Source organism: Podarcis muralis, chromosome 13 (assembly GCF_964188315.1).
Source record: "Podarcis muralis chromosome 13, rPodMur119.hap1.1, whole genome shotgun sequence".
In the NCBI taxonomy this organism is placed as follows: domain Eukaryota; kingdom Metazoa; phylum Chordata; class Lepidosauria; order Squamata; family Lacertidae; genus Podarcis; species Podarcis muralis.
This window is the reverse complement of record NC_135667.1, coordinates 6,384,045-6,401,113: the sequence shown is the minus strand read 5'-3', so window position 1 is coordinate 6,401,113 and position 17,069 is coordinate 6,384,045. Positions and strand designations below refer to the sequence as shown.

At 46.4% G+C, this 17,069-nt stretch overlaps 2 protein-coding genes across 5 annotated transcripts in view; one reads left to right on the top strand and one right to left on the bottom strand.

The window, feature by feature from the left end:
* Positions 1–1,974: 1,974 nt before the first annotated feature.
* Positions 1,975–13,085, bottom strand: PSME2 (proteasome activator subunit 2). Its single transcript, XM_028703354.2, has 11 exons — positions 12,901–13,085; positions 9,939–9,971; positions 9,449–9,511; positions 8,022–8,108; positions 7,517–7,547; positions 7,310–7,407; positions 6,771–6,839; positions 4,716–4,783; positions 4,472–4,526; positions 2,828–2,914; positions 1,975–2,708 (listed from the first exon to the last, which is right to left on the bottom strand). Exons 1-11 carry the CDS (start codon positions 12,946–12,948, stop codon positions 2,628–2,630), a joined length of 720 nt encoding a protein of 239 aa, XP_028559187.2. The 5' UTR covers positions 12,949–13,085; the 3' UTR covers positions 1,975–2,627.
* A 3,312-nt stretch (positions 13,086–16,397) lies between these two features.
* Positions 16,398–17,069, top strand: part of RNF31 (ring finger protein 31) — a 49,842-nt gene continuing 49,170 nt past the window's right edge. For 2 of the 4 annotated variants that reach the window (XM_077916889.1, XM_077916886.1), the window contains exon 1: positions 16,437–16,563. The gene's annotated coding sequence lies outside the window, so the exon portion shown is untranslated. Of the gene's footprint in view, positions 16,564–17,069 lie in introns of all 4 variants that reach the window. The other 2 variants (XM_077916887.1, XM_077916888.1) reach the window with 2 other exon arrangements.

Genomic DNA, 17,069 nt, shown 5'->3' with positions numbered 1-17,069 from the left:
AAACTCGGTTTGTGCCTCTCTAGGCTTTTGCTGGCTTCAGTGATCTCGCTTTCCCAGGATCATAAAATAATATGCTAGAGTGGTTCCTGCACTCCCCAAACCCGGAAGTTGGACATAAAGTAGTATTCTCTGGTGGAACCCTCTGCCACAAGAGACTAGGGCCCTGCGGGACTTGACATCTTTCCGCAGGGCCTGCAAGACAGAGCTGTTCCACCAGGCCTTTGGCCAGGGCACAGCCTGACTCCCTCCCTCGGCAATCTTTGCGGAGCTCTGGCCCAATGGTTGCCAGTGGCTTGAATTAATTAATTTTTATAATGAATGATTTTAGAATGTTGTTTATGTTGTACTTTTGTACTGTTTTATTGTTGTTAGCCGCCCTGAGCCCGGCTTCGGCTGGGGAGGGCGGGATATAAATAAGATTTATTATTATTATTATTATTATTATTAGCCTAAAATATATTATAGGGGGTCACATACAAAGCTGCCTCTCCCCCCCCCCATCCCTATAGACAGCCTATGCCTTTAATAGTACACAGTTAGAAACTCAACAGATGCAGCTTTCCCATCAGTACCACCAAACTAGGAAAAGCTGCACCTGCTGAGTTTCTAGCAGCTCCTAGAGAAATACTGATGGTTACGTGGGAGCCGGTTGAAGTTAAATCCTTCGAAGACAGAGGTCCTGTGGCTGGATCAGGATGATATGGGATTGAGGGGGCAACTCCCATCTCTTGTGGGGGCGCAGTTAGTGCCAGCACCGTCTGTTAAGAGTTTGGGTGTAATCTTCGATACCTCCCTTTCCATGGAGCAGATTGCAGCTATAACAAAGGCAGCATTTTTTCATCTCTACCAAGCTAAGCAGTTGGCTCCTTACCTCTCTCGCCCTGACCTAGCCACTGTGATCCACGCGACGGTCACCCCCAGACTGAATTATTGTAACTCGCGCTATGTGGGGCTGCCCTTGAGACTGACCCAGAAACTCCAGCGGGTGCAGAATGCCGCGGCGAGACTCCTTACGGGGTCCTTGCCGCAGAATCACATTCACCCGGTGCTATACCAGCTGCACTGGCTCCCGGTGGGGTACAGGATCAGGTTTAAGGTGCTGGTTTTAACCTTTAAAGCCCTTTACGGCCTAGGACCCTCGTACCTGCGGGACCGCCTCTCCTAGTATGTCCCACGGAGGACCCTTCAAACAAAAACATCTTGGAGGTCCCAGGCCACAGGGAGGTTAGGCTGGCCGCAACCAGAGCCAGGGCTTTTTCGGCTGTGGCTCCGATCTGGTGGAACACTCTGTCACAAGAGACTAGGGCCCTGTGGGACTTGACATCTTTCCGCAGGGCCTGCAAGACAGAGCTGTTCCACCAGGCCTTTGGCCACGGCACAGCCTGACCCCCTCCTTTGGCAATCCTCACAGAACTCTAGCCCAATGGTTGCCATTAATCTGATTTGAACTGATTTTATAATGAAATGATTTTAGAATGTTGTATAATTTTACTGTTGTTAGCCGCTCTGAGCCCGGCTTCGGCTGGGGAGGGCGGGATATAAATAAAATTTTATTATTATTATTATTATTACTGATCCATTATGTTCAGGTGTAACACCAAAGGGAACCAGTTTGGCGTTGTGGTGTCGGGAACGCCTGGGTTCAAATCCCCACGTAGCCATGAACCTTACTGGGTGATCTTGGGCCAGGAAACGGGGGTTATTAAAAGCAGGGCTATTAGCACCTGGGGAAGCATTCAGATTGGGGGTAAAACAACAGCCTATGGGGAAGGTTTAGACATCCCATCAAAACTGGAACACCCAGTAGCTGCTTTAATGGGAATAAAATAAAACCGGGAGATCATATCAAGGATTGGCCACTCAATTACTGTTTTGCCTCCGATTCAGTTCCAGGATCAAACTGCGGAGAAGCTGGTTTTAATTTCCCAGGCCCATACGGCCCAAGTCCCAAAGAAAGAGAAGCAGACAGAAAAATAAACAAGACATGTTTTTATTATTATTATTATGAGACAAAGTAGTTATTTCCAAAGTATCACAAGCTTCCAAATGGCAGAAAACAGCCGCCAGGCACAGAAATTCAGAGCACAAAAATGAAAAATATTGTTTAAAGTCTCTGCTGTATGGATTTCTTAGATGAGTGTGATGATCTTAACAGAGGCTGGAGCAGGCTAAATTAATCTGATTACAAAGCGAGAACTTGGTGCTCTCCAGACCTTTTGGACTACAACTCCCATCAGCCTCAGGCAGCACGTTTGTAGTGGGTGATGGGAGTTGTAGTTCACAAGATCTGGAGGGAAACCAGCTTGGGGGTGGCTGTGCTAAAGTGAGAGGGTTCACAGTGGTTCTAGATTCAAGCAATTAAAAAAAACATAGCTAGTGAAAACTTGGATTTCTCCAGCTCTTATTATGTTTCATTTCACAGAACTTTTGTAAGAAAGAAAAGGCCACACATTAAGGCATTATTCATACTCAGCCACAGACATTTGTGAATCCACTTTTAGACTCTCTCTCCATTCCCAAAAAATCCTTTCCTTTTTACCCCATATTGCTCTGCTTTCCACATGACAGCAAAACACCCAAAGAAAGATAGGAGAAGTTGGCAGAGGTGGTTGTCACAGATTCCAGAATCAGTACATGGATGGCTTCTCTTCACCTTTGGGGTTGGTCAGTTTCTCCAGGTTTTTGCTCAAGATGTGGTAGAGCTCAGCCTGCAGCGGATGGCAGAACACTTGTAAGCGCTAAGAGATTTTTCTCGGTTGCGCTCCGCTATTTCCCTCTCTTTTTCGACTGCTGTACTAACCCGTCACCTCCCTCCTAGCATACTCACATAGAACCCACGGATATCGAGCAACATCATCTGGATTTCCCTGTACACGGCCTCATCCCGCTCATGAACGAGACACCGGTAATCCATCTGCAAGGGGATAAGTCAGATCACAACCAGGGACACCATTTCAAGGACGTTAAAAAGTTTCTCCTGGCCAAGATCGAGTTCTTGAGCTTGAACCCTTTCAAGGCCGAAAAAGCCTAAGGTAAAGGGACCCCTGACCATTAGGTTCAGTTGTGGCCACTCTGGGGTTGCGGCGCTCATCTCACTTTATTGGCCGAGGGAGCCGGTGTACAGCTTCCGGGTCCTGTGGCCAGCATGACTAAGCCGCTTCTGGCGAACCAGAGCAGCGCACGGAAACAGTGTTTACCTTCCCGCTGGAGTGGTACCTATTTATCTACTTGCACTTTGGTGTGCTTTCGAACTTCTAGGTTGGCAGGAGCAGGGACCGAGCAACAGAAGCTCACCCTGTCGTGGGGATTTGAACCACCGACCTTCTGATCGGCAAGTCCTAGACTCTGTGGTTTAACCCACAGCGCCACCCACGTCCCTCTGAAAAAGCCTAAAGGAAGGCTTAAATCACTCAGCCTGAAGAGCTCAGCTGGTTATGTTGGGTGAGAGTCATTCATTCTCAGAAACAACAATATGTGAAGCTGCGAGAAGCTAAGTTGTTTACAACAGGTACAAGACCATTCTGAAGAATGATTTCTACACATGTGCTGCGTCCGGGCTGGACAGAGAGAGATGTTTAGTCTCAACCCTGCTATCACAGTGGGAAGATGTAAAGAGATTGGTTTGGCAGCTTTTCGGGTCAGGCCCAGAGCGTTAAGATGAAGCTGAACCTCCATCAGGGATCTGATAAATGCATGTAGAGTTTGTAACCGTGACGCTTAAGAATGACAGTAAAGACTCCTGTTGTAACAAAACACTTCCTGCGATTGATTTCTACATGCCATGCAAGACTTGGGACTCCTACACACTTGGAGGTAAAGGTAAAAGGACCCCTGATCATTAGGTCCAGTCGTAACCGACTCTGGGGTTGCGCACTCATCTCGCTCTATAGGCTGAGGGAGCCGGCATTTGTCCGCAGACAGCTTCCGGGTCATGTGGCCAGCATGACTAAGCCGCTTCTGGCGAACCAGAGCAGAGCACAGAAACGCCATTTACCTTCCCGCCGGAGCGGTACCTACTTATCTACTCGCACTTTGACGTGCTTTCAAACTGCTAGGTTGGCAGGAGCAGGGACCGAGCAACGGGAGCTCACCCCGTCGCGGGGATTCGAACTGCTGACCTTCTGATCGGCAAGTCCTAGGCTCTGTGGTTTAACCCACAGCGCCACCCGCGTCCCTACACACTTGGAAGCTGTGCATTAATCTGCTAAAAAAAAGGGGCCCCAGTACTTGGACCCAAGGAAAGGAGTTTTGTTTGCCTTAAAAATTCCAACAGGTTAGAGCGTGGTGCTGATAATGCCAGGGTTACAGTTTAATCCCCATATGGGACGGATGCATATTCCTCCATTGCAGGGGGTTGGACTAACTGATCCTCAGGGTCCCTTCCAACTCTACAATTCTATTAACTCTCTGACGCTCCTCAACCGATCCCCCAAAGTCTGAGTGGAAGGACTTCTGTTATTCTGTTACTCACCACATGGGTATCCTTGGAAGCCTTTGCGACGGCATCTCCACGCTCTAAAAAGTACCTGGAATGAAGAATGATGCTGATGGTCAGAATGTGTGTTACCTGCTCTACTGCTAGACTGTCACCCAGAACAGACTCAAAGTGAAATGAAACCAAAAGTGCTCCAGAACAAAGTGCTAATGCGCAGAACAGTCCTGAGGACAAATTACCCAGAATTCCCTGTGGTTACCCTCCCATCCTTTCAACTTACTTGGCAATAGTGGTCTGGAAAGCCTCTGCCTTGGTCTTCAGGACTGTGATCCGTTCGAGAACCTTCTCCTGTCAAGAGGAAAAAAACAAGACGAGTTGTGCTTTTGGGGTGGCAAGGGGCGGGCTGTGATCATTTTGAGCGTGACTATTTTGTCTGAGAGAGTGAAATTCATGTCATGGAGGAGGTTGATTTGCAACAAAATCTTACTACAGGTGGAGGTACATGTTCCCCGATAAATCAGGGCATTACATTTATGTCCCAGATACCTCGATATCTGTCTACTTTATCGGTTGTGTCGCATAGATTCGCTTTTGTTAGAGCCAGATTTAATGTGTTCCCCTCAAATGTGCTGAGTAATAGATTTTCTAACGGTAAAACCTCTGTTTTATGCGCATGTGACAACAAATCAATAGAATCCCTTTATCATATCTTGTTTAATTGTCCTTTATATATTGTTCCCCGATCAAGGATTCTGAGTTCAATCATTTTGGAAACTGCTGCTAAACCACCTGAATTACATCTAGCCTATCTAATCCAGGACATTGACTCTTATAGATCATTACAGGTTGCCAGATTCCTGAATTCAGTTCTCTCATATAAAAGACTTCATGGAATGCTGCATGACTATTAAAAATCTAGTAAACTCTATCCACCATCTTTATATTCAAGGCCACAATATGGTACATCTAGAGATTGTATGTAACGTGAAGGAGATTATGCGTTGAAATATTTTAGTTGATATTTTAGAATATAAAATGCTATTTTATTTATTGATTGGTTTTACCTTGTGGGCTTATAGCCGAATAAAGTATTATCTATCTATCTATCTATCTATCTATCTATCTATCTTATCTATCTATCATGTTGTTCCATCTCTTTAGGTCTTTGTTAATTTGTCGCCACAGGGGCTTGTAGTTGTGGAGGTATAATTTATTGAGGTTTCTGGTTATTTGTACCCCATGGTATCTGAACTTGGTGTGGCAAAGTTTTATCTTGGTGACATTAGTGAATTATTTTTGGGTGTGAGGAGGGGTGTTGAAGCACATAGCTTCTGACTTTGCAAAATTTACCTGCAGGCCCGACACCATTGCAAATGTGTTGAGTTCTCCAGTTAGGGAGGTTGCTGTGCTTATGGGGTCTGGTGTTGTGACCATTAGGTCGTCTGCAAAGAGCCCTAATTTATAGGTTCTGCCTTCTATTTCCACTCCCTTGATGTCTGTGGCTGCTTGGATTTGGATTGCTAAGGGTTCCAGAGGCAGGATAATAATGATACTGATAATAATTTATTTATATCCCACCCTCCCCAGCTGAAGCCGGGCTCAGAGCGGCTAACAACAATAAAAGTAACAAAGCATTCTAAAATCAATTCATTTTAAAATCAATTCAAATAAGTAAGAAGGGAGAGTGGACATCCTTGTTTTGTGCCTGTTTGGATTGCTATAGTCCATATCGTTAGTTCTGCATTTTGCTGAGGCTTGGGAGTATATTTCTCTGATGATTTGTAGGAAGTTGGGGCCAAATTTCATGCTAGTTAATACTGCTAATAGGTATTGCCATTCTAAGCAATCAAAGGCTTTTGAGGATGTCTAAGGACGCGGGTGGTACTGTGGGTTAAACCACAGAGCCTAGGACTTGCCGATCAGAAGGTCGGCGGTTCGAATCCTCACGACGGGGTGAGCTCCCGTTGCTCGCTCCCTGCTCCTGCCAACCTAGCAGTTCGAAAGCACGTCAAAGTGCAAGTAGATAAATAGGTACCGCTCCAGCGGGAAGGTAAACGGCGTTTCTGTGCGCTGCTCTGGTTCGCCAGAAGCGGCTTAGTCATGGTGGCCACATGACCCGGAAGCTGTACGCCGGCTCCCTCGGCCAATAAAGCGAGACGAGCGCCGCAACCCCAGAGTCGGTCACGACTGGACCTAATGGTCAGGGGTCCCTTTACCTTTAGGGACATAATTGTCAGTGGGAGTTGGGTTGCCTTGCTGTGTTCGATGGGGGGGGCAGGCTGTGGATCGGCGGCAGGCGAGGGGCGGATTCTCCGAGCGCCTCGCTTCCTCTTACCTGAACCGCCACGCCAAAATCGTTGCCGTCCTCAATTTTGGGAATCATGTACTGAATCCAGGTTGTCACCTGAGGGGAACGTGGAGAAAGAAAACTGAGGGAGCATCGAACGAAGGGCTCATTTTTGCCAGCTAGGCCAAATGCACATCTGAGAAAAACCACACATAATTTAAGATTTTTAACAGACTACAGCCTCTAGGCACTTTTTATACAATTTGGCCCTTCCTTCGTTACGCATACCTTCCGCAAGACAAGCCTTGCAAATCTTGAACTAGCCGTGGCAACCAAATAACGCTGATATTCTATCTGAAGACCCTTTTTATCCTCACCTCTTCCCTTCCTTTCACAATCTGGGCTTTCCGTTGCTTAAGCCACAGGTAAGCGCCGGTTTTTTAAAAATTTCGTCTTTTTACAAGCTTTCCCCAACCGACGTAATTTTAGAGTTTCGCTTTTTACGTTTTAATTTCCGCCCATCGCTAGGACCGCGCTTTCTGCGTTGTGCATGTCGTAAAAAAGGAAAAGGGGAACAAAATATTTACCAGTAGGCATTTCTCTTTGAACTCCCGGACTTCGGGTTTGACGCGATCCAAAAGCGAAATGATTGCTTCGTTGGACTTAAGGTAGCCGCATTTCGGAGCTACAGGGGGCAGAAAGTGAAAGTCAGTCCCCAAAATGCAATGGAATATTATTTGCGCTCATCCCAAAATCTTATTTCCCTTCCTTCCAACTGAAGACCCCTCTCTCACCTTCCTTGTCCTTGTCCTTCTCTGTCTCCATCTGTATGATAAAAACAAACACCAGCAAATGCTGTTACATCCTTAATCAGTGCTGGATTTATGTATAAGCTAAACAAGCTATAGCTTAGGGCCCCACTCTCTTGGGGGCCCCCCAAAAATTTAAAGGGGGAAAACCACCTGGATGTGTATTTCCAAAATATAAGATAAAAAACAAATAAAATAAAATATACATACAGCAACAGTGTTTTGTGTTGTGTAGGCTCCTATTTGTTATGTGCAAATGGCTTTAGATACCTATGAGGTCCATAAATGACCATATGGCATATACTCAACCCCCAAAACAGCGACAGTTTGTTGTTGACAAAGGACAGCTGGACGTATAAAGGGCCCCATTGCCATCAGTAGCTGAGGGCCTCATCAAACCTAAATCCGGCCCTGATCCTTATCCTTGCAGGTGGATTTTGGGTTTTCTTGGGGGGGGGGGGTAGAGAAGAAGACCCCTCAAACAACTCACCTCATCATCTTTGGGAGGGGGGTCTGGAATGGGGATGTCCAGCGGGGCACGGAGGGTGGTCAAATCTTTAACGTTCAGCGCCCCTTCCTGAAAAGAGAACTATTGTTATAGGGCAGCTATGTAAAGGCAGTGTGGTATAGTGGTTGGAGCACCGGACTAGGACTTGGGAAGGCCCCATAACTGCTCCCTGGGGCCTAATCTGCACTACAGATCTGAAGCAGCCTCTGGTTTCACCCCAGAGTCGTGGTTTCACCCCAAGAGAAATTACGGGAGCTGTAATTTATTAAGGGCGCTGCTGAAAATTGTTAGGAGACCCAGAGCTGCAATCTGCAGAGGGGTTAAACAATTGATCCCTCTCCCCAAGGAACTCTGGGACTTGTAGTTCTCCGAGGGGAATAGGAAGGAAGGAATTGGTTTTAGAGAAAGAAAGGGAAACAGGAAAAAAATCCGTGTGGCTCAAATATTGCATTAGGACCTGGGAGTTTGAGTTTCAAGTCCTCACACAGCTATGAAGCTCACTGGACAACCTCGGACCAGACACAGACTCTCAGTGTGGCCTATACCTCACGGGGTTGTTGTGAGGTTATAATGAGGAAAGGAGAAAAAACATGGACGGGGTGGGGTGTAAATATAACTTTTTAAGTGCAAATGTAAGCAAGAAAATAAATAAGGGGACAGGGATCAAGATAAAGGGAGAAAGAAGTTAGCGAAAATGTATAAAGTCAGTAATAAATGTTGGAAATGTAAAGAAAAAGAGGGAACATTTTATCACATGTGGTGGGAATGTAAAAAGGTGAAATGCTTCTGGGAGATGATATATAATGAGATGAAAAAAATGTGGAAATATACATTTATAAAGAAACCAGAAGCATTTTTACTGGGCATTGTTGGGAGTGATATAAATAGAAAGGAAGGTAAGCTCTTTTTATATGCAATAACAGCAGCAAGAATATTACTGGCCCAAAAATGGAAGCAAGAAGAATTACCGACGATTGAAGAATGGAGGATGAAGTTAATGGACTATGCAGAATTAGATAAACTAACAGGAAGGATTCAAAACCGGCGGGACCAGAAATAAATTTACAGACTATTTGAAAAGTATTTGTGAAGATCAGACGGCTTTTGTAGGTTTGCAAGAAGTTTTGTGAGGAGTCTTATTGAAAGTATTGCCAAAATGGAGAAGGGGAAGGATGATTTGTTAAGAGATGTAAAGGCAATATAAAGTTAAGAAATGCATAAGAAGTGGTGAAAACGGTGGATCATCAGAGGTGCTGATGGAAGTCCAAAAAGATTGTATAAGTGATAAGTTTTGTGGTACATTTTATTAAAATTATTTTTTTTAAAAAAAAGATAAAGGGGGAGTTATATAAATTCGTCTCCGAAAAAGGATTTGGCCACCCTGAGGGGTCCTGCTGGTGTTCTCTTACCTTGAGAAACTGATCCAATTGCAGTATTTTCCTGGGCAAAAACGAGCACAGAAATTCTTCGCCCTGCAAGATGGGGGGGGGGGGAATTAAAAGAAACAAATTACCTTTTGGGAGAGGGGTACAGTGGTGCCCCGCAAGACGAATGCCTCGCAAGACGAAAAACCCGCTAGACGAAAGGGTTTTCCGTTTTTGAGTTGCTTCGCAAGACGATTTTCCCTATGGGCTTGCTTCGCAAGACGAAAACGTCTTGCGAGTCTTGCGATTTTTTTCCGCTCCCCCCCCTTTTTCTAAGCCGCTAATAGCCTTTTAGCCGCTAAGCCTTTAATAGCCGCTAAACCGCTAATAGCGCTAATCCACTAATAGGGTTGCTTCGCAAGACGAAAAAACCGCTAGACGAAGAGACTCGCGGAACGGATTATTTTCGTCTTGCGAGGCACCACTGTATTTGGAGAGATTTGAGGGGCGGGATTATAAAGCGAAAGAGGCTTACCTCTTGCAAAAGGGATGCTCTGAAAACAGCCATCTAAGGGAGAGAAAGAGAGATTGTGAAACCCTAACCGCTTCTGGGACTCAGCACGAATGTTACAGAACAGCAGCACATAACACACAAGTTCTCTGGAATAGCAATGTTTCCCTGGATAAAAAAAGTCCATATTTTAGGAATCCTGCCAGAAAAATTCCACAAAGCAGTGAATAGACCCCATCTCTACAGATATGTCCAAATATGTTTTAATGTTGACTTCAACATGTTTCATGCAAGCTTTTTTTTTTAAAAAAAAAAAAACCCAACAACATTCATTTAAACCATATACTGTACATCCGAGAAACTTGGGAATTTTAGTTTCCCCACCACCACAAACAGAGCTATGATTCCCAGCACCCTGAACAAACTTCATTTCCCAGGATTCTTGAGGAGCGGGGTGTCTTAAAAGGTAAAGGTACCCCTGCCCGTACGGGCCAGTCGTGACCAACTCTAGGGTTGTGCGCTCATCTCACTCTAGAGGCCGTGAGCCGGCGCCGTCCGCAGACACTTCCGGGTCACGTGGCCAGTGTGACAAGCTGCATCTGGCGAGCCAGAGCCGCACACGGAAACGCCGTTTACCTTCCCGCTATAAAGCGGTCCCTATTTATCTACTTGCACTTTTTAAGGGTGCTTTCGAACTGCTAGGTGGGCAGGAGCTGGGACCGAAAGACGGGAGCTCACCCCGCCGCGGGGATTCGAACCGCCGACCATGCAATCGGCAAGTCCTAGGCACTGAGGTTTTACCCACAGCGCCACCCGCGTCCCATTTATGGTCTATACGTAGCCCAAATAAAATAGCAGTCTATGTAAATCAGGTGTGGCTAACCCTCTCTGATCCGCCACCAAGTGGGTTCCCTTTTCTGCCGTTCCCCAAGATCCAAGATTTGGGCATCAACGAAAAGGGGGGGCAGAATTAAATGTAGACACGGCGGGTTTTCCAAAACAGATTCCACCTGCACAGATCATCAAAGGGGCTGTTTGCTTTTGTGCATGGAAACCTAGCCAGATGGGCGGGGTATAAATAAAATGAAACAAAAATAAAAATAATTACTATGATAATAATTATGTGAGAGGGCATGTGTATGTGTGGCCAGACCCATTTTCGCCATGTGGCCCCTGAACATTTTGGAATCTGGCCCTCGAGGCTGAAAGCCACCGTTAGCCATGCCTGAGGTAAATAATTAGCAGAAGTGCAGACACGTCCGTCTAAGAATAAACAGGGGATTTCTGTAGCAGGGGTGGAGGCTGAAATAAAATACAGAAGGACAGGAACGCCGCCCACCAGATGTCAAAGAGAAAAACAACCACCAAACTTTTAGAAGACATCTGAAGGCAGCCCTGTTTAGGGAAACTTTTAATGTTTAACAGACCACTGTATTTTAATATTTTGTTGGAAGCCGCCCAGAGTGGCTGGAGAAACCCAGCCAGATGGGTGGGGTATAAATAATAAATTTATTATTATTATTATGGTGCCAATAGATTCCTCTCCTATTACTGGATTCCTATACGTCCCAGGAGGCACACAGAATTGTATACAGTGGTACCTCAGGTTACATACGCTTCAGATTACATGCGCTTCAGGTTACACTCTCCGCTAACCCAGGAATAGTGCTTCAGGTTAAGAACTTTGCTTCAGGATGAGAACAGAAATCGTGCTCTGGTGGCGCAGCAGGAAGCCCCATTAACTAAAGTGGTGCTTCAGGTTAAGAACAGTTCCAGGTGAAGAACGGACCTCCAGAACGAATTAAGTACTTAAACCGAGGTACCACTGTATTTGCAAGGGACCCCCATGTGTCTGCAATGCGTGAATCTTTTGTCCAATGTGCGTCTCGGACCCACAGCCCTGAGATTATAAATCTCATGCTCTACCAACTCAGCTATCAAGTCTCTGACAACATAGCTATAAATTATAACTGACTCATAAACTGAAAATAATGGAAATAAGCCCGCAGTCTTCAGCCTGCTGATTTGAAAGCTAACCCCACCAATGTCAACGGGAATACAGCCCTAAGTCTTGCTTTCCTAGGCGTAAGTCCCCACAGACCATACTGGGGTGGGGAAATAATAATAATAATAATTTTTATTTATACCTCAGCCAAGGACGGGCTCAGAGCGGTTTACAAGCAATAATAATAACAAGTTGAATGATTACAACTTAAAAAAAATTAAAACACAACATTAAAATATTGAAACATTAAAATATTAAAATGTAGCCTCCTTGCAGGAGGAGAAGGAAATACCTTCCTGGCCTAGTGGTTAAGTGTCAAATGAGAACCTGTCAGAGCCGGGTTCGAATCCCCACTCAGCCACTGGGTGTGGCCTTGCGCCCTTTCAAAGCCTGCCTTTTGGGGAATATAACTGAAGATGCCCCCAAGCATGTGCAGAGTGCCTTTCCGCCCAGCAGTAAGCAGAGGAGGGCCCCTCCAAATCTGGGATAAGAGAGAGGGAGTGTGGCCTAGTGGTTAAGTGTCAAACGAGAACCTGTCAGAGCTGGGTTCGAATCCCCGCTCAGCCATGGAGTGTGGCCTTGGGCCAGTCACCACTTCGCTCAGCCTAACCTACCTACCTCGCAGGGTTGTTGTGGGGGATTAAACGAGGAGGGGGAGAAGAACCACATAACCCCACCTTGAGCTCCTGGCTGAAAAGGGTGGCATAGGATCGAAGCAAATAAATGCATTTGTAGGAATTGCAGGTCGGTTCCCCGGTTGGTCCGTGCCTGAAAGCGAGCAATGGTGGTGGGAGGAAAGGGCTGCTTAGTTATAACTAACCCTCAGCACATGCTCAGAGGCACTCTCGTTTCTCAGAAGCCACCAGATCCGGGCAAGGACCTTAGTCCCCGCACCCTATTTTTAGAGCACCTTCCATTTGACCCCCTGCCAGACTTGACCCCGATTTGCACCCAGTTCCACCCCCCCCCCAAACTCCGCACCTTTTCACGGGACTCCTTGCTGACTTGGATGGTGCAGGATTTGGCCATCGTGGCGTTGTCGGGGGGGTCTTGTTGAGGCAGGGAGGGAAAGAATCCGAACAGAAGAAGCGGAAAACAGCCTCGCCGACCGCCCCTTCCTGCAAGCAGCTCAGCTCCGCACCTTCACTTTCGCTTTCGCATTCACACGTTCCGCCCCCGCGGCCGCCCCCTTTCCCTTTCCCTCCCCCGCCCCCGACGCATCGACGGGGTCGCCTTGCACAGAAATAGCCCCGGTAGGGACGAAACACAATTTCCCAAGGAATGTGAACATTTCGCAAGAAAGAAAAAGAAAGAAAAAGAACTTTGCAGGGTCGACGGCGCCCTCGCAGCCACGTAGCCCTGCATCGCGACACCCCCACTTTTAAAAAAAATCCCCTAGTGTAATAAGAAGAAGTATAAGAAGTATAAAAGACGTGTGGCGTAAACGGTGGAAGTCTTTTAAAACATTTTAATTAAGACTGATATTTTGCAAGATGGAAACATAAAATTGTATGCAAGTATAGATCTGAAATTGTTGTTTATGGTGAACACTTCTATTTTCTAAATTTCTATTTTTAACTTTTCTTTCTTCTTTTATTCTCTTTTTTCCTCTTCTTTTCGAATATTGCTTTACAGATGTATAAATAATTATGTTCATGTGTATATGTGTGAGATTTGTTTCTTTATTATTTGATTTTTTTTTGTATTTAATAAAAATTAATTAAATAAGAAATCTTTTTAAAAAAAAAGAATTTTAAGGTCTTAGATAGATAATAAATGTTCCTAAACGTACCAAGCAAACACGTACATAAATATATAAACCACATGTCTGGAGCAGTGCAGGAAGACAGTCCTGAAACCATTTTGACTCCCAAGCTGACCAAACGTTTCTCTGCAAGGAGGGAGGAAGTGAAAAAAAACCCCTTCCTTGTTACAGGAATTTAGTAAACACCATTTCAAAGGAGTGGACAGACTACCAGGAAAGGCAATCAGATAAGGCATTATCAGATAACCTGGCAGACAGGAAAAACAACAACATTCAAATTTCTGTTGTAGACCACCTTTTCTGTGATGTAGGGATGATGTTTGTGGGGGGTGGTCTTGGGTTACACCCCTTCTGTGATGTATGCATGATATATGGAGGGGTGATCTGGAGCTCCAGGGCAAGGAATTTAATATTTAAAATAAGGGCAGGCACACCTTGGTTCTGGGTCCTCCGTTCCTGCGTGTGAGGGGAGCACCCTGTTGCAACAGATCAATAAAGATCAGGCATACTAGCAGCTTTGCTTCTCAATATCCTCTGGTTGGCCTCTGTTATTTTCTCCTACCAATAGGGAACTCAAGCCAGGACTCTATATGGGCTCTTTGATACCCCACAAGGGAAAAAGGGCAGATTTTGGTTACAACACTAGCAAAATAATCCTACAAACTTGGGGGGGGGGCAAATCCCAGCTAAGAGGCTGTTGCAGGAATTTATGTATAGGTTGGGGGGGGGTGTTGCCCCTTCAGCAGATATCATGCACATGCAGCCCACTACCGAAATCAGCACAATCGCTTTTGTGACTTCGGTGATTTGTCCCCACAAAACACTTTGCTGCACGATACCAAATGTAAGAATTCACTGATAAATGTATCTCTGTACTGGCTCACTGGGAAAACTTCAGAAATTCATATAGATATGTGAGCTCAGCTCCTCAGCAGCCCCTCTGCCTGAGTGATAATCCCTGGCATCCTGGTACCTGAGTGCCAGACAGGTAGCCATTCCAGAAATAACAAACCCAGATGAATGAGTGATGTAGTTTGGGGAGGTGTAACATGGGGATTAAGGTAAAGGTAAAGGGACCCCTGACCATTAGGTCCAGTCGTGACCGACTCTGGGGTTGCGGCGCTCATCTCGCTTTATTGGCCGAGGGAGCCGGCATACAGCTTCCGGGTCATGTGACCTGCATGACTAAGCCGCTTCTGGCGAACCAGAGCAGCGCACGGAAATGCCGTTTAGCTTCCCGCTGGAGTGGTACCTATTTATCTACTTGCACTTCATGCTTTTGAACTGCTAGGTTGGCAGGAGCAGGGACCGAGCAACAGGAGCTCACCCCGTCGTGGGGATTTGAACCGCCGACTTTCTGATCAGTAAACTCTGTGGTTTAACCCACAGCGCCACCCACGTCCCTAACATGGGGATTAGCAGCTAATAAAAGTTTGGATTCTCTTTTGTTCCATCTTGTTCCACCTTGTGGCAGGTGGGAATCCTGCCATGACAGTCTTCAATAAAGGCCAAGCCTACTGGCTGCTGTTTTGCTCTGGTATTCCTGGCTGGTGTCCTTGGGTTTTTTTTGTCCACGGGAGCCTAATAATAATAATAATAATAATAATAATAATAATAATAATAATAATTTATTATTTATACCCCGCCCATCTGGCTGGGTCCCCCCAGCCACTCTGGGCGGCCTCCAACAAAACAAAACAATAAAATACAATAACCTATTAAACATTCAGCATCTTAAAAAGCAGAGACGTCACCTTGCCAACAAAGGTCCGTATGGTTCAAGCCATGGTTTTCCCTGTAGTGATGTATGGAAGTGAGAGCTGGACCATAAAGAAGGCTGATCGCCGAAGAATTGATGCTTTTGAATTCTGGTGCTGGAGGAGACTCTGGAGAGTCCCATGGACTGCAAGAAGATCAAACCTCTCCATTCTGAAGGAAATCAGCCCTGAGTGCTCATTGGAAGGACAGATCCTGAAGCTGAGGCTCCAGTACTTTGGCCACCTCATGAGAAGAGGAGACTCCCTGGAAAAGACCTTGATGTTGGGAAAGATGGAGGGCGCAAGGAGAAGGGGACGACAGAGGACGAGATGGTTGGACAGTGTTCTTGAAGCTACTAGCATTAGTTTGACCAAACTGCGGGAGGCAGTGGAAGACAGGAGTGCCTGGCCTGCTCTGGTCCAGGGGGTCACAAAGATTCGGACACAACTAAACGACTCAACAACAACTAACTTGGCTGGGAAACAGGGAAATGTAAATATCTCTTTGTTCCACTTGATGGGTGTTTGGTGGAGGGCAAGGGGAACCATGGGGCAGGGTCCAGGATGCTCAGATTCCTGCCACCAGACCTCCCCTTTCATGATGTAACCATGATGTAGTTTGGGGGGGGTGTAACATGGGGATTAGCAGCTAATAAAAGTTTGGGTTCTCTTTTGTTTGGGGCTTCCATCTTGTTCCACCTGGTGGCAGGTGGGAGTCCTGTCGCGACAGCCTTCAATCAAGACCAAGCCTACTGGCTGCTGTTTTGCTCTGCTATTCCTGGCTGGTGTCCTTGGTTTTTGTCCAAGGGAGCCTTCAGATTTCTCCGTTCAGAGAGGCGGGGCAGGCTGTTGGTTGGCCAGAGGCGCTCTGCAGATGCTCAGAGGCACGCTGGTTATTCTTTTTTCTTTTGCAATTCCTGGAGAAAGGCGGCTTGTAGTTCTTCCTCCCGCTCTCCTGGGGTCCCCCTCGGCTCCTCTCGGCCTTCCCTTTGCCCACAAGCCCTGCCTCGTTTCCTGCTCTCCTCCGCCTTCCTCCTCTGCAACCAGCTGTTGGGGTTTCGCATGACAAGTGAGTGACGCGCCTGGATTTCTCCCTCCTCCCCCCGCCGCCCCCCAAACAAGGTAAGATCCTGCTCCCCCCACTTTCCTCCCCCCCACACTTTCCAAGGGGGCAGGAGGATCCCCTTGAAACCCAACCCGCAACCCCCCCTTTGCAACTTTTACTTCCCCCCCTCCAAGGTTGGGGAGGAAGTCAGGCTTGTGCAAAAGTGGAAGCTGCAAATGATCCGCTCCCAGACCCCCCCCAAAAATCTGAGATCCTGCACCCGCCATGACCCCCTGCGCCAGCCCCACTGAAATCGGAGGGGCTTTCTCCCGGGTCAGCTTGCACCATGCGAAACGCTGCTTGCGAACGGGGGTTGGAGGGCTGCCCCCCACTCTTTCTTTCTTTTTTTTGCTTTCGATTTGCAAGCTTCTGAGAAAGGTAAGGTTTCCCACAAAATCGTAGCATCGGAAGAATACCCTCCAACAATTTTCGGATGAAAATGGGGATGTCCTATTCCATAATAATAATAATAATGATGATGATGATGATGATGATGATTTTATTATTTGTACCCCAGCCATCT